This window comes from Scyliorhinus torazame, chromosome 1 (assembly GCF_047496885.1).
Source record: "Scyliorhinus torazame isolate Kashiwa2021f chromosome 1, sScyTor2.1, whole genome shotgun sequence".
NCBI classification, from domain to species: domain Eukaryota; kingdom Metazoa; phylum Chordata; class Chondrichthyes; order Carcharhiniformes; family Scyliorhinidae; genus Scyliorhinus; species Scyliorhinus torazame.
In genome coordinates this window covers 392,094,872-392,120,120 of record NC_092707.1, presented here as the reverse complement: position 1 = coordinate 392,120,120, position 25,249 = coordinate 392,094,872, and the positions used below count along the sequence as shown (strand labels likewise).

General features: G+C 53.0%; 1 protein-coding gene across 3 annotated transcripts in view; it reads left to right on the top strand.

Annotated features, from left to right (window-relative positions):
* Positions 1 to 25,249, top strand: part of fam120b (family with sequence similarity 120 member B) — a 94,031-nt gene that overhangs the window by 53,842 nt on the left and 14,940 nt on the right. For all 3 annotated transcript variants that reach the window (XM_072513053.1, XM_072513061.1, XM_072513045.1), the window contains 3 exons: positions 16,241 to 16,343; positions 16,642 to 16,794; positions 22,784 to 22,835. In XM_072513053.1, coding sequence (XP_072369154.1) covers positions 16,241 to 16,343; positions 16,642 to 16,794; positions 22,784 to 22,835 — 308 coding nt within the window. The remainder of the gene's footprint in view (positions 1 to 16,240; positions 16,344 to 16,641; positions 16,795 to 22,783; positions 22,836 to 25,249) is intronic.

The following is a 25,249-nucleotide window of genomic DNA, read 5'->3' as shown; positions in this document are numbered from 1 at the left end:
ATGCCGCTGTCAGTGGGGTGGGTCTCGGAGGAGCTGGTGGCCACTGTCGCCACTCAGCGCCCACTCCTCCCGGCCGGTGCCCATAGGGCCCTGGAGTTCATCTCGGCACGGAAGGGCAACAGGCTGTGTGCCTGCGGGGCAGTGACTGGCACACGTCCCCAGTGACTGGGACATGCCCACATGGGACTGGGAGACCTCCCCTAGCAACCGGGACGTTCTCTGGAAGGCTTCAGCAATGCCCACCTGAGACTGGGACATTCCCTGCAATGCCTCATCAAGGTCTGCCTGCTACTGGGTCAAGTCTCTCCAGCGACTAGGACACACTGTTGAGGCCTCAGTTACGGCCTCACTAGGCTCCTCCGCTCATGCTGTCGTTCATCATCCTCTGCACTGCGGTCGCCACCCTAGCAGTGCTGGCCTCAGTGCCACACTTGCAGGCGCCATCTCTTATGCACGTAGCTTCTGGGACTCTTCCAGTCGGCTATTGACCAGCTGGTGTGTCTCCCTCTGAATGTCCCAACCGCATCCTAGTGTCTCCATCAGCTCAGGGTAAACCTGGTCTCGAGGCTCAGCATCTGACTGGGACCCAGCAGACCTCCACGACTGCTGTCTCGTCTGGGAGTTCCTGTCTCCACCCGATGTGCATCAGCCACTGTGTGGTGCTCACTGTTGCCCACCGAGGTATGTGTCTCGGCGCTGGTGGAGGGTGGGGATGACAGCTGTGCCGCGATAACGGTGGCAGAGCTCCGAGGTGTTCTCATGGGAGGCGAGGGGGGGTGGGGGGGGTGGACCACCCCGGATGGGCTGTCACAGCTGGATGGAGATCCTGCGGGAGAATGAACACGTGATCAGTGGGGGGAATAGTCAGTCTCCAGCCTCAGAGGATGCCCACCAGAGGCATCAAAGGTGGTAAGCAGCAGGCTGCCTCCATCTCTGATGCGCATCCTGAGGACACACCTAGACACAGTGGTACATAGATACATAGAAGATAGGAGCAGGAGGAGGCCTTTTGGCCCTTCGAGCCTGCTCCGCCATTCATCACAATCATGGCTGATCAAGGAAGAGCAAGGTAGAGCAAGGAAGACTAGGCACGTTGAGGATCACTGAGAGGGCACTGGGTAGGAGTGGGTAAGGGGGGTTTGGATGCATGGTGTGTGGGGGATGAAGGGTCTGCGAGGCTTGGGGAGAGGGTGGCACCATCGGGGGATTGGGGAAGTTGGGGACACATTTGTTAAATAGTAACAACTCATCTGGATGGGGGCCGGTGGATCCTCATCTCTGCGCCTTATGCCGACCTCTACGTTGGTTATTGATTTGTGCTTGGCCACCCCCTCGACCTCCAGAGCCCGTTCCTCGTAGGGGGTGAGGACTCTGATGTTCAGCTCCCCGCTGCCCATCTGAGCCCTCTCCCATCTCTTGTGGACCAAATTACCCTGCGGGGACACAGAGGGGGCATCGTTAGCCACATGTGTCGATCATCGCCGGGGGGATGTGGGGGGGAGTGGGGGGGGAGATAGCCCATGTTGGGGGAGGGGGTCCGGGATCCGGTGGCAACTCACCCATGCAACCCGGTGGATGTTGCTAATCTTCATGTGGCACTGGGTGCCGGTCCTTCTGGTCATGCTGCCCGAGTTGATGCCCGCTGCCACTTCCTGCCAGGCAGCACTGCCTGCACTGTGGCTGACTCTCTGAGACCCTCAGGGGAACAGGGAACAGGGCATCCCGTCTGGCCTCCAGTAATCTGCCCAGGTCGGCTCGTCTTCTCGGCGGCATGGCTGCAAGCTGTGTGGGTTGACTGTGCAGGATCTATTTAAGTGTTGCTCTCCCTTGTTAGCGGGGCGCTGACGAACGCAGTCCCAGCGAATCAGCCGGCAGGACAGTCATTTGCAGCATAAAGCCCGTGGGGCTCCTTAAGTGGACCCATTAATGTTTTATAGCGGTGACGATGATGGCCCCGGGTCACTGTCCGTGTGGGGTTTGCACATTCTCCCCTTACCCGTGCGTCTCACCCCCACAACCCAAGAAGATGTGCAGGGTAGGTGAACTTGCCACGCTAAATTGCACCTGAGTTGGAAAAAAAGAATGGGATACTCAAAAAATTTTTTATTTTAAAGGTTTCCATCCCTGACACTGCAGAAAAGACTCCCATTAAAATCACAAACGGTATGCTATTCAACTGTAATAATGGTAAACTGTCCATCCTCATCCCACTCCGCCTCACCACCACCTCTCTTGGGCCTTCCAAATTCTCCAACCCTGGATCAGCTCCGCTATGGAAACCCACGTTAAGTGCTTTGTTATCTTTGAATCTGACTCTTCCAGTGCTCTACTAACTGGCCTCTTTCCAACCTCCAAACGTTGGCTTATCCAAAACTCTGCTGCCCGTACCCTGAGCCCCATTTTCCCATCACCCCTGTGCTCCCTGACATACAGCGTCTCCGGCTGACCAGGTTCTTGATTTTAAAATTCTCACCCTTTTCAAATCCCTCCAGGGTCATGCCGCTCCCTATCTCTGTAACCTCCTCTAACGCTACAATTTTCTGAGACCTCTGCGCTTCTCCAATTCTGTCCTCTTGGACATCCCCAATTATAATCATTCCCATTATTGCCAGGCGTACCTTTCGCTGCCAAGTGCCCAAGCTCTGGAATTTCCTCTCCACCACTCTCTTAGGTTTCCATTGCTCGATCTCAATCTCTCTCACTCCTCCCTTAAGGCTTCTTTGAAACCTCCCTCTTTGGCTGAACCTTCGATCATCTGTCCCGTTGTCCGTTGGAGTCAAATTTTATAGAACATAGAACAATACAGCGCAGTACAGGCCCTTCGGCCCACGATGTTGCACCGAAACAAAAGCCATCCAACCTACACTATGCCATTATCATCCATAAGTTTATCCAATAAACTTTTAAATGCCCTCAATGTTGGCGAGTTCACCACTGTAGCAGGTAGGGCATTCCACGGCCTCACTACTCTTTGCGTAAAGAACCTACCTCTGACCTCTGTCCTATATCTATTACCCCTCAGTTTAAAGTTATGTCCCCTCGTGCCAGCCATATCCATCCGCGGGAGAAGGCTCTCACTGTCCACCCTATCCAACCCCCTGATCATTTTGTATGCCTCTATTAAGTCTCCTCTTAACCTTCTTCTCTCCAACGAAAACAACCTCAAGTCCATCAGCCTTTCCTCATAAGATTTTCCCTCCATACCAGGCAACATCCTGGTAAATCTCCTCTGCACCCGCTCCAAAGCCTCCACGTCCTTCCTATAATGCGGTGACCAGAACTGTACGCAATACTCCAAATGCGGCCGTACCAGAGTTCTGTACAGCTGCAACATGACCTCCCGACTCCGGAACTCAATCCCTCTACCAATAAAGGCCAACACTCCATAGGCCTTCTTCACAACCCTATCAACCTGGGTGGCAACTTTCAGGGATCTATGTACATGGACACCTAGATCCCTCTGCTCATCCACACTTTCAAGAACTTTACCATTAGCCAAATATTCCGCATTCCTGTTATTCCTTCCAAAGTGAATCACCTCACACTTCTCTACATGAAACTCCATTTGCCACCTCTCGGCCCAGCTCTGCAGCTTATCTATATCCCTCTGTAATCTGCTACATCCTTCCACACTATCAACAACACCACCGACTTTAGTATCGTCTGCAAATTTACTCACCCACCCTTCTGCGCCTTCCTCTAGGTCATTGATAAAAATGACAAACAGCAACGGCCCCAGAACAGATCCTTGTGGTACTCCACTTGTGACTGTACTCCATTCTGAACATTTCCCATCAACCACCACCCTCTGTCTTCTTTCAGCTAGCCAATTTCTGATCCACATCTCTAAATCACCCTCAATCCCCAGCCTCCGTATTTTTTGCAATAGCCTACCGTGGGGAACCTTATCAAACGCTTTGCTGAAATCCATATACACCACATCAACTGCTCTACCCTCGTCTACCTGTTCAGTCACCTTCTCAAAGAACTCAATAAGGTTTGTGAGGCATGACCTACCCTTCACAAAGCCATGCTGACTATCCCTGATCATATTATTCCTATCTAGATGATTATAAATCTTGTCTCTTATAATCCCCTCCAAGACTTTACCCACTACAGACGTGAGGCTCACCGGCCTATAGTTGCCGGGGTTGTCTCTGCTCCCCTTTTTGAACAAAGGGACCACATTTGCTGTCCTCCAGTCCTCTGGCACTATTCCTGTAGCCAATGATGACATAAAAATCAAAGCCAAAGGTCCAGCAATCTCTTCCCTGGCCTCCCATAGAATCCTAGGATAAATCCCATCAGGTCCCGGGAACTTATCTATTTTCAGCCTGTCCAGAATTGCCAACACCTCTTCCCTACGTACCTCAATGCCATCTATTCTATTAGCCTGAGGCTCAGCATTCTCCTCCACAACATTATCTTTTTCCTGAGTGAATACTGACGAAAAATATTCATTTAGTATCTCGCCTATCTCTTCAGACTCCACACACAATTTCCCATCCCTGTCCTTGACTGGTCCTACTCTTTCCCTAGTCATTCGCTTATTCCTGACATACCTATAGAAAGCTTTTGGGTTTTCCTTGATCCTTCCTGCCAAATACTTCTCATGTCCCCTCCTTGCTCGTCTTAGCTCTCTCTTTAGATCCTTCCTCGCTACCTTGTAACTATCCATCGCCCCAACCGAAACTTCACACTTCATCTTCACATAGGCCTCCTTCTTCCTCTTAACAAGAGATTCCACTTCCTTGGTAAACCACGGTTCCCTCGCTCGACGCCTTCCTCCCTGTCTGACCAGTACATACTTATCAAGAACACGCAGTAGCTGATCCTTGAACAAGCCCCACTTATCCAGTGTGCCCAACACTTGCAGCCTACTTCTCCACCTTATCCCCCCCAAGTCACGTCTAATGGCATCATAATTGCCCTTCCCCCAGCTATACCTCTTGCCCTGCGGTGTATACTTATCCCTTTCCATCATTAACGTAAACGTCACCGAATTGTGGTCACTGTCCCCAAAGTGCTCTCCTACCTCCAAATCCAACACCTGGCCTGGTTCATTACCCAAAACCAAATCCAACGTGGCCTCGCCTCTTGTTGGCCTGTCAACATATTGTTTCAGGAAACCCTCCTGCACACACTGTACAAAAAACGACCCATCTATTGTACTCGAACTATATCTTTTCCAGTCAATATTTGGAAAGTTAAAATCTCCCATAATAACTACCCTGTTACTTTCGCTCCTATCCAGAATCATCTTCGCCATCCTTTCCTCTACATCCCTAGAACTATTAGGAGGCCTATAAAAAACTCCCAACAGGGTGACCTCTCCTTTCCTGTTTCTAACTTCAGCCCATACTACCTCGGCAGAAGAGTCCCCATCTAGCATCCTCTCCGCCACCGTAATACTGCTCTTGACTAGCAGCGCCACACCTCCCCCTCTTTTGCCTCCTTCTCTGAGCTTACTAAAACACCTAAACCCCGGAACCTGCAACATCCATTCCTGTCCCTGCTCTATCCATGTCTCCGAAATGGCCACAACATCGAAGTCCCAGGTACCAACCCATGCTGCCAGTTCCCCTACCTTGTTTCGTATACTCCTGGCATTGAAGTAGACACACTTCAAACCACCTACCTGAACACTGGCCCCCTCCTGCGACGTCAAATCTGTGCTCCTGACCTCTATACTCTCATTCTCCCTTACCCTAAAACTACAATCCAGGTTCCCATGCCCCTGCTGCATTAGTTTAAACCCCCCCAAAGAGCACTAACAAATCTCCCCCCCAGGATATTTGTGCCCCTCAGGTTCAGATGTAGACCATCCTGTCTGTAGAGGTCCCACCTTCCCCAGAAAGAGCCCCAGTTATCCAAAAATCTGAATCCCTCCCGCCTGCACCATCCCTGTAGCCACGTGTTTAAATGCTCTCTCTCCTTATTCCTCATCTCACTATCACGTGGCACGGGCAACAACCCAGAGATAACAACTCTGTTTGTTCTAGTTCTGAGCTTCCATCCTAGCTCCCTGAAAGCCTGCCTGACATCCTTGTCCCCTTTCCTACCTATGTCGTTGGTGCCAATGTGGACCACGACTTGGGGCTGCTCCCCCTCCCCCTAAGGACCCGGAAAACACGATCCGAGACATCACGTACCCTTGCACCTGGGAGGCAACATACCAAACGTGAGTCTCTCACGCTCCCACAAAATCTCCTATCTGTGCCCCTGACTATAGAGTCCCCAATTACTAATGCTCTGCTCCTCTCCCCCCTTCCCTTCTGAGCAACAGGGACAGACTCCGTGCCAGAGGCCCGTACCCCATGGCTTACCCCTGGTAAGTCCCCCCCCCCACAAGTATCCAAAGCGGTATACTTGTTTCTCAGGGGTACGACCGCAGGGGATCCCTGCACTGACTGTTTTTTCCCAGTCCCTCTTACAGTTACCCACCTATCTCCAATCTTTGGTGTAACTAATTCCCTGAAGCTGCTATCTATGACCCCTTCTGCCTCCCGAATGATCCGAAGTTCTTCCAACTCCAGCTCCAGTTCCCTAACTCGGTCTTGGAGGAGCTGGAGATGGCAGCACTTCCTGCAGGTAAAATCAGCAGGGACACTAACTGCATCCCTCACCTCAAACATCCTGCAGGAGGAACATTGCACTCCCTTCCCTGCCATTCCTCCAACTTTCTACCAAGATCTGGCTAAAAAATAATAACAATATAATAAAATATGGTACTTACCTCAGACCAATGGATTTTATTATTAGGTTAGAGGAGGAGGGCGGGTGTGAGACACTACACGTGTAGTGTCTCGGGTTTCCTCTCCACCAGAATTTATTGGGGAGGGTCTTCCCAGACGTCCGCGGGTCGACTTCCTGTTCCCACCTAAAAAACTAATTTAAAATAAAAAAAAAGAAAAAAAAAAGAAAAATTCTCAGCTCCTGCTGAAATTGACTAACCAGCCAGCTGTTCTCACGCCGCCGAAATCGACTGGCCTGCCCCTGCAAAGACAAGTGCTTTTAAAGGTTGACTTACCTCCCAGCAACCTCCTTCCGCAATGCTCCCGCTGAAACTGACTCACCACTCACCAGCTGTTCTCACGCCGCCGAAATCGACTGGCCTGCCCCTGCAAAGACAAGTGCTTTTTAAAGGTTGACTTACCTCCCAGCAACCTCCTTCCGCAATGCTCCCGCTGAAACTGACTCACCACTCACCAGCTGTTCTCACGCCGCCGAAATCGACTGGCCTGCCCCTGCAAAGACAAGTGCTTTTAAAGGTTGACTTACCTCCCAGCAACCTCCTTCCGCAATGCTCCCGCTGAAACTGACTCACCACTCACCAGCTGTTCTCACGCCGCCGAAATCGACTGGCCTGCCCCTGCAAAGACAAGTGCTTTTAAAGGTTGACTTACCTCCCAGCAACCTCCTTCCGCAATGCTCCCGCTGAAACTGACTCACCACTCACCAGCTGTTCTCCCGCCGAAATCGACTGGCCTGCCCCTGCAAAAGACAAGTGCTTTTAAAGGTTGACTTACCTCCCAGCAACCTCCTTCCGCAATGCTCCCGCTGAAACTGACTCACCACTCACCAGCTGTTCTCACGCCGCCGAAATCGACTGGCCTGCCCCTGCAAAGACAAGTGCTTTTAAAGGTTGACTTACCTCCCAGCAACCTCCTTCCGCAATGCTCCCGCTGAAACTGACTCACCACTCACCAGCTGTTCTCCCGCCGAAATCGACTGGCCTGCCCCTGCAAAAGACAAGTGCTTTTAAAGGTTGACTTACCTCCCAGCAACCTCCTTCCGCAATGCTCCCGCTGAAACTGACTCACCACTCACCAGCTGTTCTCACGCCGCCGAAATCGACTGGCCTGCCCCTGCAAAGACAAGGGGCGTCATTCTCCGACCCCCCGCCGGGTCGGAGAATGGCCGTTGGCCGCCGTGAATCCCGCCCCCGCCGAAGTCGCCGAAGGGAGAAAAGTCGGCGGGGCGTTAATGGCGCCGCTGCCGCGGAGAATGTCACGGGTCTGCGCAAGGCAGCCGATTTGCGGCCTGCCGATATTCTCCCTTCCGGATGGGCCGAAGTCCCGTCGACGTGATGACCATTCACGTCGACGTGAATCAAACCTCCTTTTCATCGGCGTGACCCGGTGCTCCAGGCTCACGCCGACCAGCGAGGAGGTGAGTGACGGCCTGGGGGGTTGGCTCTGGGCAGGAAATGGCGTGGCCGCAGACTGATTGCCTGAGGAGAGGTGTGTCTCGGCTTGTGTGTGTGTGCGGCGGGGGGGGGGGGGGGGGTGGTTAGAGTAGGCTGGGCTCCGGGGGAGTGCCGGGAGGGGGTCCGTGCCGGGGTGGAGGTTGGGGGTTGTGTAGGGGGTCCGTGCCGGGGTGGAGGTTGGGGGGGGGGGTCCGTGCTGGGGTGGAGGTTGGGGGTTGGGGAGGGGGTCCGTGCCGGGGTGGAGGTTGGGGAGGGGGTCCGTGCCGGGGTGGAGGTTGGGGAGGGGGTCCGTGCCGGGGTGGAGGTTGGGGAGGGGGTCCGTGCCGGGGTGGAGGTTGGGGAGGGGGTCCGTGCCGGGGTGGAGGTTGGGGAGGGGGTCCGTTCCAGAGTGGAGGTTGGGGGGGGGGTCCGTGCTGGGGTAGAGGTTGGGGGGGGGTCCGCGCAGGGGTGGAGGTTGGGGGTTGTGGAGGGGGTCCGTGCCGGGGTGGAGGTTGGGGGGGCTCCGTGCTGGGGTGGAGGTTGGGGGGGGGTCCGTGCCGGGGTCGAGGTTGGGGGTTGTGGAGGGGGTCCGTGCCGGGGTGGAGGTTGGGGGGGGGTCCGTGCTGGGGTGGAGGTTGGGGGTTGGGGAGGGGGTCCGTGCCGGGGTGGGTGATGGGAGGGCAAATGAGTTGGTCCACCTGGCCAGGTGCCAGCCTCCAACAGTTGGACCCATGCGGTCCATGCCACCTGGCTGGGGGGAGGAGGGGATATGGGCAATGATGACATGTCGTCGTTCCCCTCCCCCCCACCAGGCCGTCATGTTTTCAGACCATCCAGCGATGTTGGCCGCCGTGGTGGCAGCCGCTCATGTCTATGTTGCCCTGGATGAGGAGGAGGAGGAGGAGGAGGAGGAGCGTGCCAGAGAGGCGGCGCAGGCTGCCGCAGAGGGGCAGGCGGCAGCCGCCCAGGCTGGAGGGACACCTGACCGACAGGACGAGGAGGGGGAGGAGGACGTCGCGGCCCCACGGCAACGGAGGCACCCGAGGGCGCCCCGTGTGTACCGGCCCCGGCAGTCATACCAGGACCTCACGGACCGGGAATGCAGGAGGAGACTCCGGATGAGCCGGGAAACCATGGCACACATCTGCCACCTGCTGGCACACCTGTCACCGCGTGGCACTGGCGGGGGACACCCTCTCCCCGTGTCCGTCAAGGTTACGGTGGCCCTGAACTTTTATGCAACGGGGTCATTCCAGGCGCCGAGTGGGGACCTGTCCGGCATATCGCAGACATCGGTGCATCGGTGCATCCGGGCAGTGACAGATGCCCTTTATGCCATAGCGCACCGCTACATCCGCTTCCCCGTGGACCGGGCCAGCCAAGATGCCCGGGCCGTGGGCTTCTCTGCCGTTGCCGGGTTCCCCATGGTCCAGGGCGCGATCGATGGGATGCACGTCGCCGTGCGGCCACCTGCAGATAACAGGGCCGTGTTCACTAATAGGAAGGGGACCTATTCGATGAACGTACAGGTGGTCTGCGACCACCGCATGATGATCCTGCACGTCTGCGCCCGTCACCCAGGCAGTGTACACGACTCATTTGTGTTGTCGCGGTCATCCATCCCCGGCATGTACGAGGGACGCCATCCCCGGCTGAGGGGCTGGTTGCTGGGCGACAGGGGCTACCCATTGCGATCGTGGCTGATGACGCCTATACGGAGGCCACGCAATGAGGCGGAGAACCGCTACAATGATGCCCATGTAGCGACAAGGGGAGTGATCGAGAGGTGCTTTGGCGTGCTGAAGATGCGTTTCAGGTGCCTGGACCTCTCTGGGGGCGCCCTCCAGTATCGGTCAGATAGGGTCGGCCGCATCATTGTGGTGTGCTGCGTCCTGCACAACATAGCCCAGCAGAGGGGCGATGTGCCGCAGGCAAGGGAGGGCGGAGTGGAGGAGCAGCAGGAAGAGGCCCAGTCCTCCCCAGATGAGGGGGATGGGGGCAATGGTCAGGGCAGACGGGGTAGACACAGACGGGTGGCTGTCCACCGTTACCGGCTGGCCCAGCGGGCACGGGACAGACTGATAGACGCCCGCTTCACTGACTAGATGGGCGTGGGAATCGGGTAGTATGGCCACAGACCGCACACCATGACAACAGCCGACCACCCACACCCCCCACCCATCCACCCACCCAGCACCCTCACCCCCCTCCCCAACCCCACACACCCCACCCGCATGCACACCACCCCCCCACTCCCAATTGCCGATCCACCGGCGGCACAACGGGCCGGGCTCACCCAGTTGCGGGTGGACGCGTGTCTATCGCAGGCCATGGAGAATGATGACAACCCGCCTCCGATGAGCTCCTGGCTCTACATCGTTGGACTATGTCTGACCCATGGCCACAGTACCACCATCCACCCGGACCATCCCTGCATGCGGCTGTGACACTGCAGCGCACGGTCCCGTCCTCTGCCCGGGGGGTGTTGATGGCGGCCCAGGGGGAAGGGGGCAGACTCACCTGGGGCTGAGGTAAGACCACCCCTCACACACACACTTGCGCTCAACGTACATGACACCCCCGCACACTTTGGACAGAGCACAAATGCAGCTTCGGTAGGTGTAACATTGACTTTAATAACCAAAGGAGTTCATGCACGTGCCCTAGCGCCTAAAACTCATCTGTGCCCTGCACCCGTGCCAACTTACTCAGTGTCTAATTGTTTGGCCTTACGGGCCCTTTGACTACGTCTACTTGGTTCCCCAGACGGTACAGCAGAACTGGAGGTGGACTCCTGTGATTCCTGCCCTCTGACACTGGATCCCTTTGGCGGCCGTTTCCTGGGGCGTCCTGGCCTAGATGGGCCAGGCTGCGGCCCGGGCGACTGGGATGGCGAGCTGCCAGCCTGTCCTGCCCGTTGCCCACCCGATGCACCTGGGACGGAAGGGGGGGAGTCCGAGGTGTCGCGGTGTACCGGGACCTCCCCTACAGAGGGAGCCGGGACGGACCACACCACCTCCTCCTCCCTCGGGGTGCCCGATGGCCCCCAGGCCTCTACATGGGTGGGGGATGCGAACGGACTGGCCATCCGACGCGCCCCCGACATCTGGCGCTGCCTGTCCTGGAGGCCCGTGCTGGTATCGACAGGGGTCTGCAGGTTTGCAGCCATGGAGCCCAGGGGGTTGTCGAACCCTGTCTGCGACAGTGCGACGCCAGCTCGCACATGGCCACTGGCGCCGATGCCCTCAGCGATGGCCTGCTGAGACTGGGCCATGGCCTGCAGAGACTGGGCCATGGCCTGCAGAGACTGGGCTATGGCCTGCTGAGACTGGGCCATGGCCTGCTGAGACTGGGCTATGGCGTTGAGCGCCTCTGCCATCTGGCGCTGGCACTGGCTCATGGCCTCCTGTGAGAGGGCAGCCATTTCCTGGGCCACAGACGCCGCCTGCACGGAAGGCCCCAGGCCTCGCAAACCGTTCCCCATGTCTGACACCGTCGCACCCATTGCCTCCACCGCGGACGCCACCCGTGCGGTGTCAGCCTGGGTGGCACGCATGACCGGGACCACTCCCAGCTCCTGGACGCGGGTGGACTCCTCCACCTGCGACCGCAGCCGCCGCAAGCCACCCGTCACCCTATTCGCTCGTCTCCGTGCCGGTGGTTGCATCGGATCTATGTGTGGGTGTGGTAACTGCAGGAACCCGGGATCCATCTGGGCGGCAGATGTTCGCTTGGCCTGGGCTGCCCTCCGACCGCCCGGTCCCTCTGCTGCTCCTACCTCCACCTGCTGTACCGGGACGGCTGTGTTGTGCGCACCAGTGAGTGTACCAGACGCCTCATCACTAAAGTGCCCAACCGTGGTGAGTGTTTCTGCGATGGTGGAGGGTGTTGGTGACAGCAGTGGCGTTGTGTCGTGCTCTTCGTCCCACTCTGAGTCCATGGCACTTTGGGGTGGGGGTTCGTCTCCACCCATCCACTCTGAGTCACTGTCCGGTATTTCGTCTTCCCGGGTAGGGGTGTCCTGGGTAGTGCTGTCCCGGGTAGTGCTGTCCCGGGTAGTGCTGTCCCGGGTAGTGCTGTCCCGGGTAGTGCTGTCCCGGGTAGTGCTGTCCCGGGTAGTGGTGTCCCGGGTAGGGGTGTCCTGGGTAGTGGTGTCCCGGGTAGGGGTGTCCTGGATAGTGGTGTCCTGGGTAGTGGTGTCCTGGCTCGGATGTGACGGGGGCCTGTGGCTGCCCCCCTCATCGCTGGGTGGTCGCTCCCGCACGTGACGGGGGTGTCGTCTCCCTGTTGCTCCAGGTCTCTCCGTCTCCCGTGGTCTCCGAGGGGCATCCTGCGGGCGTCGCATGCTGGAGGGTTCGGGTCTCTCCGTCTCCCGTGGTCTCCGAGGGGCATCCTGCGGGGGTCGCATGCTGGAGGGTTCGGGTCTCTCCGTCTCCCGTGGTCTCCGAGGGACATCCTGCGGGCGTCGCATGCTGGAGGGTTCGGGTCTCTCCGTCTCCCGTGGTCTCCGAGGGACATCCTGCGGGCGTCGCATGCTGGAGGGTTCGGGTCTCTCCGTCTCCCGTGGTCTCCGAGGGGCATCCTGCGGGCGTCGCATGCTGGAGGGTTCGGGTCTCTCCGTCTCCCGTGGTCTCCGAGGGGCATCCTGCGGGCGTCGCATGCTGGAGGGTGCGGGTCTCTCCGTCTCCCGTGGTCTCCGAGGGGCATCCTGCGGGCGGTCTGCATCTGCGGGGATGGGTGCCTGGACGTTTGGTCCTGCGATACACAATGAAGCATGCATGGTTAGACATCAGGCAGTGATCAGGTGATACGGGAGAGGGGGATATAGGGGAGGGGGGATATGGGGACGGGCTGTTGGTGGCTCACTTGCTCGTGGGGCCCCGACCTCTGCATCAGCAACCTCCCGGTCCTCAGGTCCGCCAGCCAGTTCCAGGGCCCTTTTCTCGTGTACGGTCAGTGGCCTCTCATCAGCGGGCCCTCCTCCAGTCCTCACATGCTCCCTATTGTTGTGTGCGCGCTTCTCCTGGGGGGGGGGGGGTGGCAGGGGTAAAAGGCAACAGTGTTAGGCAGGTAAATGAATGCACGCCATCGGTTGCGCGTGCATTGCAGAGGTTAAGGTTAGGGCTGGATTCACTTGGGGATATGGGGGATATGGGGGAGGGGGGGATATGGGGGAGAGGGGATATGGGGGAGGGGGGATATGGGGCATATGGGGGAGGGGGGAATATGGGGGATATGGTGGAGGGGGGATATGGGGGAGGGGGGATATGGGGGATATGGGGGAGGGGGGATATGGGGAGGGGGGATATGGGGATATGGGGGAGGGGGGATATGGGGAATATGGGGGAGGGGGGATATGGGGGAGGGGGGATATGGGGGAGGGGGGGATATGGGGGAGGGGGGAATATGGGGGAGGGGGGGATATGGGGGAGGGGGGGATATGGGGGAGGGGGGGATATGGGGGAGGGGGGATTTGGGGGAGGGGGGATTTGGGGGATATGGGGGACGCTCACCCTGCCTGCTCTGACGAGGTCGTTCACCTTCTTGTGGCACTGGGTGCCTGTCCGTGGTGTTAGGGCCACAGCGGTGACGGCCTCTGCCACCTCCCTCCACAGACGCCGGCTGTGGCGTGGGGCAACTCTGCGGCCGTGCCCGGGATACAGGGCGTCCCTCCTCTGCTCCACCGCATCCACCACATCGCGTGACTCGAACCTCGGGGCTGAGCGACGGCCAGCCATCAAGTCGGGTGTTGCGGTCGGCTGTTCCGGTCGGGTGGGGGGGAGCTGCACGGCGTGAACCACTGCGCAAGCGCGGATCCCGTTACGTCGCTGCTAGCCCATTTCGGGCCGCAGACTATCGGCCCATTTTTATGACGTGACACAAGTGGGATTTGCGCCGTTTTGTGCGCCGATCGGCGGAGTTTCCGCCGATAACGGAGAATTTCGCCCAAGTGCTTTTAAAGGTTGACTTACCTCCCAGCAACCTCCTTCCGCAATGCTCCCGCTGAAACTGACTCACCACTCACCAGCTGTTCTCACGCCGCCGAAATCGACTGGCCTGCCCCTGCAAAGACAAGTGCTTTTAAAGGTTGACTTACCTCCCAGCAACCTCCTTCCGCAATGCTCCCGCTGAAACTGACTCACCACTCTGCTTTGATTTTGATCAACAATGCTCCTGTGATAACATTTCTAGTCTGGTGGGGTGGGTGAAAGCAGACCTGGCAAGGTGGGATGGTCTCCCTCTGTTGCTGGCAGGTCGGGTACAGGTGGTTAAAATGAACATGTTGCCGCGGTTTTTGTTTATATTTCAGTGCTGCCGATCTTCCTGCCGTAGGCATTTTTCAAGGAGGTCGAAAAGATGATTACCTCGTTTATATGGGGGGGGGGGGGGGAGGTGGCTAGGATTAGGAAGGTGCTGTTGCAGAGAGGACGGCAGTCAGGGGGGGTTGGGTTTTCCAAATTTCCTATTTTATTACTGGGCGGCGAACGCAGAGAAGGTGAGGAGCTGGGTTGGGGGGGGAAGGGGGGGGGAGGGGGTGGGGGGGCCCAGTGAGTTAGAATGGAGGAGAGTCTGTGCAGGGGGTCGGGGCTGAGGGCGTTGGCAACAGCGCCACTCCCGATAGCCCCCGAGAAATACTCAGGGAGTACAGTAGTAGTAGCGACGTTGAAGATCTGGGGGTGGGGCCAAGAGAAATGCCAATTTGGGGGAATTATAGATTTGAGCCAGGGAAGTGGGATGGGAGTTTTCGAAGTTGGGAGAAGAAGGGAGTCAGGGAATTAAAAGATTTGTTTTTAGGGGCTCGGTTTGCGGGATTGAAGGAACTGGGGGTGAAATATGGGTTGGGGCAGGGGGAAATGTTTAGGTATATGCAGGTCTGAGATTTCGCTAAGAAGGAGATACAAAGTTTTCTGGTGGCGCCTGCCTCCACACTGTTGGAGGAGGTGCTGACGACAGGGGGAGTGGAGAAGGGGGTGGTGTTGGCGATTTATGGGCGATTCTGGGAGAAGAGAAGGCACCGTTGGAGGGGATTAAGGCAAAGTGGGAGGAAGAGCTGGGAGAGAGCATGGAGGAGATGTTGTGATGTGAGGTGCTCCGGAGGGTAAATGCCTCAACTTTGTGCGTGAGGTTGAGGCTCATACAGCTGAAGGTGGTGTATTGGGCGCACCTCACAAAGGCGAGGGTGAGCAGACTCTTTGAGGGGGTAGAGGATGTTTTTGAACAGGGGAGGGGGGATGGACCCACAAACCACGTTCATATGTTTTGGTCCTGTTCAAAGCTGGAGGGGTATTGGAGGGAGGTGTTCAGGGTAATTTCGAAGGTGGTACATGTGATACTTGTGCTGGGTCCCCTGGAGGCCATAGTCGGGGTATCGGATCGGCCTGGGTTGGAAGCGGGTGCGGAGGCAGATATTTTAGCCTTCGCCTCGCTGATCACCCGAAGGCGGGTCCTGTTGGGGTGGAGGTCAGCCTCTCCACCCTGTGCCCTGGCGTGGCGAGGGGGAGATCTGTTGAGCTTTTAACACTCGAGAAGGTGAAGTTTGAGTTGAGGGGAAGGATGGAAGAGTTCTACAATTCATGGGCTTTGTTTATTATGCACGTTCAAGAATTGGATGACATCGAACATTGCGGTTGGGGTGATGGGGGGGTGGGTTGGGGTGGCGAGGGGTTGATCTGTGCATGTTGGTGACTATGTATGGGGTGGATGGTGGATTCCTGAATCCTTTCCTTTGATGTTTGTATTTAAAATGTTGAGGGTTGTTTGGGGGTTGGTGGGAGGAAGGGATTGCTGGCCAGGGGTTTGACATTGTATTTGTTACCATTGATTGTTTGTTGGTGGTTGTAAATTTGGATGCAAATGTGAAAAAGGAGAATAAAAATATTTATTTAAAGAAAACTATGCTTCTGTGAAATGCCATGGGGCGTTTTGCTACGTTAAAGGCACTATACAAAATCAAGTTGTTGTTGTAGTGATGGCTGCTGCAAAATGTGTGATCTTGTGTGATGCCTTTATTTTCTTTGTCAGCTTGCTGATCATTTTTGTTCCTGGTTGTAGGATGTCCTGCTGCAGGAGTTTCAGAAGCTGAAGTCTCTCATCGACAGTATTTGCGTGAGGAAGAATAGAAGCATACAGAGCAACCCCCAGCCATGGGTAACAGGTCAGTTGCCAAGGCTGAATTTTAATAGTTTTGTTGTTCGCCCCCTTTCCTGCATTGGACAGACCCCAGAGATGGAATGAAATGTTTGATTAATAGTGTTTTTTTCCAATGCCTTTGCAAGTGAGGAACAAGAAAAATCAGCAGAAAAAGGGAGTTAAAAACTACTCAAGGCTTCTTGTAAAATTGCACATAATTTACTCGTATTGTGGATGAGTTTAGTATCATTTACTTGTTGACTATTTCAGTAGTGAGCAATGTATTGAGTAAAATTGATCTGTCATGCCTTTTGCACCACTAGAGAACTGGGAAAGGTCTGGTCCCCGTGATAGAGGAGGCAGTCATCACATGGCCCAGTGTGAGCAACGGCCCCACACTTCTCCATTCCTCAGCCATCACCAGGGGTATCAGGGAAGGTATCCACAGCCTGGTCCTGCCAATCGAGCACAAACAGGTATGCTAAAAATCAAGTATATCATCATCTATTATGTTTTGGTGCTTAATTGAAAAGGAACTACCACCCCCAAAACAAAATCTTCTGACTTCCTCTGGTGATTTTATTGATTCATTCAACATGAGAGAATCTAAACATCTCCCTTTAACATTCAATGATATTTCCTTCACTAAATCCCCCACTATCAGCAACCTGGGGGTTACCATTGACCAGAAACTGAACTGGACCAGTCACAAATACTGCGACTACAAGAGCAGGCAAGAGACTGGGAATTCTACAGTGGGTAACTTGTCTTCTGACTCCACCATCTACAGACGTTAGGAGTCCAGCTGACAACATTCAAGAAGCTCAATATCGTCCAAGACAAAGCAGCCTGCTGGACCAGCACCCCATCCACCACCTTAAAGATTCACCCCCTTCACCACTGACACACAGTGGCAGCCGCGTGTACCATCTACAAGATCCATCGCAGCAACTCACCAAGGCTCCATCGACAGCAGCTTCCAAATCTGCGACCTCTACCTAGAAGGACAAGGACAGCAGATGCACGGGAAACACCACCACCTGCAAGCTCCCCTCCAAGTTACCCATCATCCTGACTCGGAACTATTTCGCCTTTTCTTCACTGTCACTGGGTCAAAACTGTGGAGCTTCATTCCTAACAAGGTGTGCCACATGGACGGTAGTGGTTCAAAAAGGTGGCTCCCACCATCTTCTCAGGGACATTAGGGATGAGAAAGAAATACTGGCCTAGACAGCGAGCCCACATCCTGTGGAATTTTGTTTTAAAATTTCTCTGGCCATGGGTATTGTTGGCCAGTCTGGCATTTATTGCCCAACCCTAGTTGCCTTGAGAAAGTTCTTCCTGAACCGTTGCAGTCCACCTGATGAAGGTATTCCCACAGTGCTGGTAGGTAGGAAGTTCCATGAAATTTGACCTGAAAATGATGAAGTCATATTTCCAAGTGAAAAAATGAAATGAAATGAAAATCGCTTATTGTCACAAGTAGGCTTCAAATGAAGTTACTGTGAAAAGCCCCTAGTCGCCACATTCCGGCGCCTGTTCGGGGAGGCTGTTACGGGAATTGAACCGTGCTGCTGGCCTGCCTTGGTCTGCTTTCAAAGCCAGCGATTTGTTGAGATAGTGTTTGACTTGGAGGGCAAATTGAAGGTGGTGATGCTCCCTTACACTCACTATCTTTGCCTTTCTGGGTAGTGGAGGCTGCAAGTAAAGCATAAGGTTTGACACAGTAACTGTTCTTAAAAGAGAATAACATAAATTTCCCTCTGATTTAATATACTATACGCAATGCTTCCATGTCCCCACACCTGGGGCGCAATTCAACTAAATGGGAACAAAGTCCAATAACGAGCGCGTTCAGTCACGTGAGTGCCAAGGAACACATGGCTATATGTCTCCACTCTCGTTAAATAAGGGACCTCAGCAGGGAACGCGTGGACTAGGCCACACACAGCCCCGTTTTCTAATGACATCCTGATCTCTAGGGCCTCGACATGACCCCGGCCCCCCCACCGCAAGCCCCAATGCACTATGGGAGGTCCCCCAACACCCGTGCAGGAAACCCCCTGCCCGATCGCCAGCACACAACAAATGCCAGCTTGGCACCTTGACAGTGCCCCCCGGCAGTGCCCCTGCCAGCTGGCAGTGTCTGGGTGGCACCAGCAGCGCGAAGAACCACTTTGCCTAAAAGGCATGCACTTGGGGGCCTCCAATCGCCTGGGCGACCCCTACATGTGCCGTTCCGTCTGGTCCCAGTTTGTGGGGACTAGTGCTGAACGGCGCTCGCCCGTGGTCTCCGAGGCGAAGGGGATAGATACCAACGCCTCGGGTACCTCGGGAATCTGCACATTGAAGCGAGACTTGCTGTCTCACTTCAATTTGCAGATTTGCTAAAAAAAACGATATGGGCAGGATTCACATCGCAACCCCTCGCGGATATCGAGTTAGATGTTGCGAGGGGGTGGATCCCGGAAAGGGTCTCCCAGTTTCTATCGGCCACGCGAGCTGCTTTTCGGGCGCAGCGTGGCCGTTGAATCGCGACCCCTATCTCAGATTCTGCTGTGTTAGTTAATCCCCAGTGGAAAGTCCTGCAGTGTCATCCGGCTCGGGAGAGAGATAAAAGCAGCTAGAATTCCTCCTCATGATGACTGATATAATAATGATCCATCCAGCAAATAATATTAGGTTGAACTGTCATGCCCACCCTTGTGATTAAGCTTTTCCTCCCACTGGTCATCTTTCGTTGTGAAGGTGACCGTGTTCATCATCATTCAGGATGTTTGGGTCCCGGTGAGTATGTAGCTGAGTGCTAAGGCCGTTCTGCGCCCGAAGGGTCTGCTGAAAATAGGACGGTTAGGTTTTGGACACGTTACTGGTTCGAGATTTTCTCCCAGTGGGTTTTTTGTCACTCTCTGATACGTGTTTGTTTTCGAAGCGAGCCGCACCATTTTTTATCAGCTTGCGCCAAGTGCAACATTTCAGACGAGCTATTCCCAGGACCTGACATCTCGATCAAAGCTCCTAAATGAAGCCTTCAGAATATCCTTGCAGCGCCTCCTTTGACTGCCATGAAAGCGCACCCCACACCCATGCTCTCCATAGAAGGTTCACTGTGGTAAGTGAGTGTCAGGCATTTTGGCTGCATGATCACCTAACTCAATTGTGGCTGACTCAATATGGTGTGGATGCTTGGCATGCCAGGTGAAGCGAGTCTTCAGAAGCTTCCAAAGGCAGCTCAAGTGAAAATGAGCTTCTTAGCATGATGCTGGTACACAGTCTGATTCTTGTGTTGTCGAGCACGGTGGGTACATTTATTGCTCCACAGACTTTGTTTGTTAGGCTGATGTTCGAAGCCTGCCGAAGGCTACACTTGCTTTGGCAATTCTTGCATTTGTCTTATCATCGATATAGACAGTTCGACAGAATGTATGTGCTGTCGAAGCCCTGAGCTCGAGATAGGGCTTTCCTGGAGCACGCACATTACTTCAGTTTTCTTTGTGCTGTTTGTAAGGCCAGAGTTGTTACGTGCACTGGTAAAAAGGTCCATACTACGTTGTGTGTCCAGCTCCGAATCAGCATCTAGTGTACTATCATCAGCAAACAGGAAATCGCAAAGTATATCCCATAAGATATAGGAGTAGAATTAGGCCATTCGGCCCATTGAGTCTGCTCCACCATTTGATCATGGCTGATATGTTCACATTGCTTTTCACAACCACAGGACATCTCACAGCTTTACAGCCAGTGAAGTACTTTTTTTGCAATGTAGTCACTGTTGTAATGTAGGAAGTGCAACAACCAGTTTTGGGCACAGCAAGTTCCCACACCAGCATTGTGATAATGACCAGATAATCTGTTTTTTGATGCTGATTGAAGGAGAAAAATTGGCCTGGACACTGGGGGGGGGTTTCAAAATAGTGCCGTGGGATCTTTTATATCCACCAGAGCGGGTGGGTACGGACCCCAGTTTAACTTTGCATCTGAAAGACAGCAGCTTTGAGAGTGAAGTACAGCTTCTGCACTCACCTCAGTTGTTTCATGGGCTCAACCCCTGGCTTGATCTAGAAGAGAGTGCAATTGAGCCAGTGCCGACACACTCGTGATGACCAAGTAGGAGAGCACGGTGGTGCAGTGGTTAGCACTGCTGCCTCACGGCGCCGAGGTCCCAGGTTCGATCCCGGCTCTGGGTCACTGTCCGTGTGGAGTTTGCACATTCTCCCCGTGTTTGCGTGGGTTTCACCCCCACAACCCAATAGATGTGCAGGGTAGGTGGATTGGCCATGCTAATTTGCCCCTTAATTGGAAAAAATTAATTGGGTACTCTAAATTTATTTTTAAAAAGATGATCAAGTAGGATGGGGAATGTGTTTGATTTATTAATTCTTATGAGTTTTTGAATACCGCAACATGTGCTGAGCAAATTGAAATTTAAAAATTTTCCTACCTCCCAACCTGGTAAAAACAGCGCATTGTGCAACAAACATTTTTGACTATGTCAGTGCTGCATTTAAGGCTGGCTCTTCATTCTTACTACTGAATAAAGGCTTGTGTTTAATTCCCTCACTTCCACACAAACTGTGGCAACTTCCAGAGATGCAAATTCCTTTTTTATTATTGAGACGCCTAGGTTCAGGACCATACCAGTCGATGTTGAAGCGATTGGGCAAGGTGAATAAATTGGGAAGTGTTGACAAGTTGGCAGTCATTCAGGATATTCCTGGCCTGTAAATAGTAACAGGAAGGGAGGACCAAGGGAAGGAAGGTGTTCCATCAATTTTCAGACCCTAGTGAATTCACGTTTCAATCTAATATCACAAAGTCATATGTAGGGAGGACGATGATAACGTGTTGAATGTTCTATTCACAACATAGAACAGGAGGGGAAATTTCAGAGGCGTGCTAACTGTGGTCGAATTAATGAAATGGAGAGGAAAATATCATGGTTGAATGAAAGGGGCGGCATGTGGCGCAGTGGTTAGCACTGGGACTGCGACGCTGAGGACCCGGGTTCGAATCCCGGCCCTGGGTCATGTGGAGTTTGCACATTCTCCCCATGTCTGTGTGGGTTTCACCCCCACAATCCAAAGATGTGCAGGTTAGGTAGATTGGCCACACTAAATTGCCCCTTAATTGGAAAATAAATAATTGGGTACTCTAAATTTAAAAAAAAAAATGGTTGAATGAAAGGATTCATTTTCGGTTAGTCGGGTCAGTGATGTACATGGAAATCCATCCCGGTCAAAGCCAACTAATGAGAAATGCATATTGGGCGATTTTTTTCATTCTTTCACGGAATGTGGGTGTCGCTGACTGGGCCAGCATTTGTGAGTACCTAGGCGTCCTCTCCTTGGTCACTGAGCCAACCTGCAGCATGCCACTCTGTGTGACAACTAGAGCATTCCACACGTTTCATGAACGTGGGCGAGTGGAGCTCACAAATACTTCTCCACAAAAAATTGCATCTAATGAGCACTTAAGTGCTAAACCGGCAGGTGCCTATTTAGTACCTCTATGCAAATTCAAATTATGGTAATCAGCAATTACGACCCAAATTGTGTGCTAAATCCAGACACTCGAACAGACATGTCTTATTAGCAGAGCAGCCCTTTGGAACAGACACTCCCTGACCTGTTGAATGTTTGCCGCATTTTCTGTTTTGGTACCTAAATCTGAAATCTAATTTGATTCTGCACTTTATCTTTAAGGATTCTAGCTGTCATTGTGATAGATTTCCACAGATAGTCAGTTTTAATTTTAAAAAATAATCATGTTAACTCTTCCGTTCAAGGTACTGGGTTTTATTTCAGCCATTTTATGCTTTTTTAGAATTCCTTGATAATTCCATGTTGGGGGATGGAGGGGTGATGGGGGGGACACCTATCTGTGCCCTGAAATATTTCTGATGAAGAATTTCTGTATTAATCTTTTCCTGGTGAAATGCAGATTGGAATTTTGTCTTTATCTTCAAATTTCTATCCAAATTTTGAAAAGTCCAAACTAAACACCAGGTAAAGTGCCAGCAAATCACTGGCATCGTCAGCCAATAGTATTGGAGCCGCTCTTGATTGATGTTGCTAAAATCACACTGTATTTAAATAGCTGTAAAATGCTTTCACAGAATCTTTACAGTGCATAAGGAGGCCATTTGGACAATCGAGTCTGTGCTGACTCTCTGAAAGAGCATTCTACCCCGTGCCACACCCCTACCGTATCCCCATAACCATGCACATTCTTTCTTTTCAGATAGCAATCCAATTCCCTTTTGAATATTCGATCAAACCTACCTCCACTACCCTCTCAGGAAGTTCATTCCAAACTCCCCGTTTGAGGTTGTGACAGTCACTGCATAGCTACAAGTCTTTGCTTTTGTACTGATTGGCTACAGTAATTTAAGAAGCTGTAGGTACCACTCGTGGGAAGCGGGCATGCTCATTGGTGAGTTTTACATGGCCTGCTTATTTACCCCAGGTCGAGGATCAAGACCAGGACGCTACAACAGGAGACCACAGCTCTATCCACGGTGAGTAGGGGTAGCTTCTACTTTAAAGTGGCACTCTCTTCAGGTAAGGCTCAATTATTCTATTTGTAGGTAAGGTAAAGCTAGTAAAATGCATAGATATTGCTGAGACAGGGAGTATTTTAAGCTGCCAGGATACTTGAAGCAGAAAGAGACATGGATCAAAACTGTTGAAAGGAGAGTTCGGAACACACATCAGAAGAATTTCACTCAAAGGGTGATCGAAACTTGGAATGGTATTTTCAGTTGGGCATTGGAGGTAAATGCCTTCCACTCCTTCCTGGGTCAAGACTACGATGGAGGAACATAGAACATACAGTGCAGAAGGAGGCCATTTGGCTCATCAAGTCTGCACCGACCCACTTAAGCCCTCACTTCCACCCTATCCCCATAACCCAATGACCCCTCCTAACCTTTTTGGACACTAAGGGAAATTTAGCATAGCCAATCCACCTAACCTGCACATCTTTGGACTGTGGGAGGAAACCGGAGGAAACCCACGCAGACCCTGGGAGAACGTGCAGACTCCGCACAAACAGTGACCCAGCATGGAATCGAACCTGGGACCCTGGTGCTGTGAAGCCACGTGTGCTACCGTGCTGCCCTAATGTAGATGGATAGATAAGTTAATACGTGTTGAGTGGCCCTTCTCCCCAAATTAAGTTTTGTGATGTTTGTAGTGTCATTTAGCAATTTGGGCTCCCCTTTCCATCAGGTCAAAGTCTCACATCCATACACAACACCACTAAATACAGCATTTCCCAGAAGAACCTTGTTCTTATTTCTTTTTTCTTCCATCTGCAGATATTAAGCTTGCCAAATACTTGAATCTTTGTATCTGTTCTAGCTCCTTTCCTCGGTGAATATATGAATATTTCTTGGTGATTTTGAGATATGCAGCACTTTGGTTTTGCCAGTGTTGACTTTCATTCCACAGCAGATGCCTGAGCCATGCACCAGTTCTTGCCATTCTCCTTCTATGCTGGGTGCAAGTGCTTTGTCATCTAACTGATGTTATCATTCACCTCCTCATGGGGATAATGATGGGGCAAGAAAAGAAACAAGGAAGCAAAAGATGTCCACTTAACGCTGTAAAACTACCCCTTCTGTCATTTAATCTCTCCCGTCTTCCACCATATCGCTGACCTTTCTTTTGTCCCTTTTCCCCCCACCCCTTGCCCAAAACCTATTACATTTTAAACTCTCTTGTACAACCTTCCTTGGCATTAATTAGAGTCCTCGTGTCCACTTTATGAAACAAGTGTGTGTCCTTGATGGCTCAACAAGTGAATGGCTGAGACACACAGACCAGGAAGGTGCCTAGATTCACTCCTCACTCAGTGCTGTTGCTAACTTTTGGTTGGTTCAATTGGCTTTGTTTTATAACCTTTGCTCTAGAGTCGCCAGGTATCTTTATGATACTGCCACGAGGTTCAAGTTCAAGTAATGATCAATAACTCAACACACCAATTAGTAAGATTCAAATCAAAGCACATTTATTATACACAGTAAATCACTACTCATGCATAAACTCTACTTTGTAGGCTATTTCTAGCACTAACAGGCCTATACTTAGCTTCGGACTGGCCCACCAGGTCAAGGGAACAAATGGCCTTTCGTTCGGGTTCTGAGTCTGCGGGATTCAAAAGCTGGTATGGACTGGTAGCTAGGAGCACCTATCTCGTAGCGAGCGTTGACTTGAGACTTACTTTCTTGGAGGCCGCCAGACAGTTCACTCTCGGGTTGCTTCGTGTTGCTGAGTGACCCTGTCAAGAAGGACGATTTGAACTTGGGGGGCTTTACTTTATAGTCCCCAGGGGCTTCTCGCCCTTCGGGGCGGACCCCGTACCTGGTTTCAAGTGATTGGACTTCGTTCCAATCGTTTGGTTTGATTTCTCCAATACTGGAGCTGTTCCCTGATCGTTGGGAGGTCTTTAAGTGTCCGTTAACCTTTTTTGTGTTGGCTCCTGCTGGCGCCGAGGAGTCTGGCTTGGCCTTGTTTACCTCAAAATGTTTCGATTGTTCCCGGGGATCGCTCATTACTATGTAGATGGCTGCTACATTACTAGGCAGGTGGCTGCTTGTATCGATGCTGTCTGGGTTTCTGCACAGTCTAATACACAGTAAACTTGCACCTGCTGGTTTTTGCCTGTGTTGGCTGAATTTCCCTTCAGCCTTTGCTGTTCTCCATTTTAAGTCGGGAAGTGGCCAACTCAGGTGGCTACAGTGCTAAGTTAGTTGATCTCACCTGAGGTGGTTTTATGGATGCAACAGTGGACCCAGCCCCTGGGTTAGGAAATGGAAAGTCAGCCAGGGTTCTCAACTCTGTGACCACGATTTGATGAATCCCACTGGACATCAGCATTTGTAACTACAGGATTGGACATGATGGCTTCTGCAATAAAACATCCTGCCAG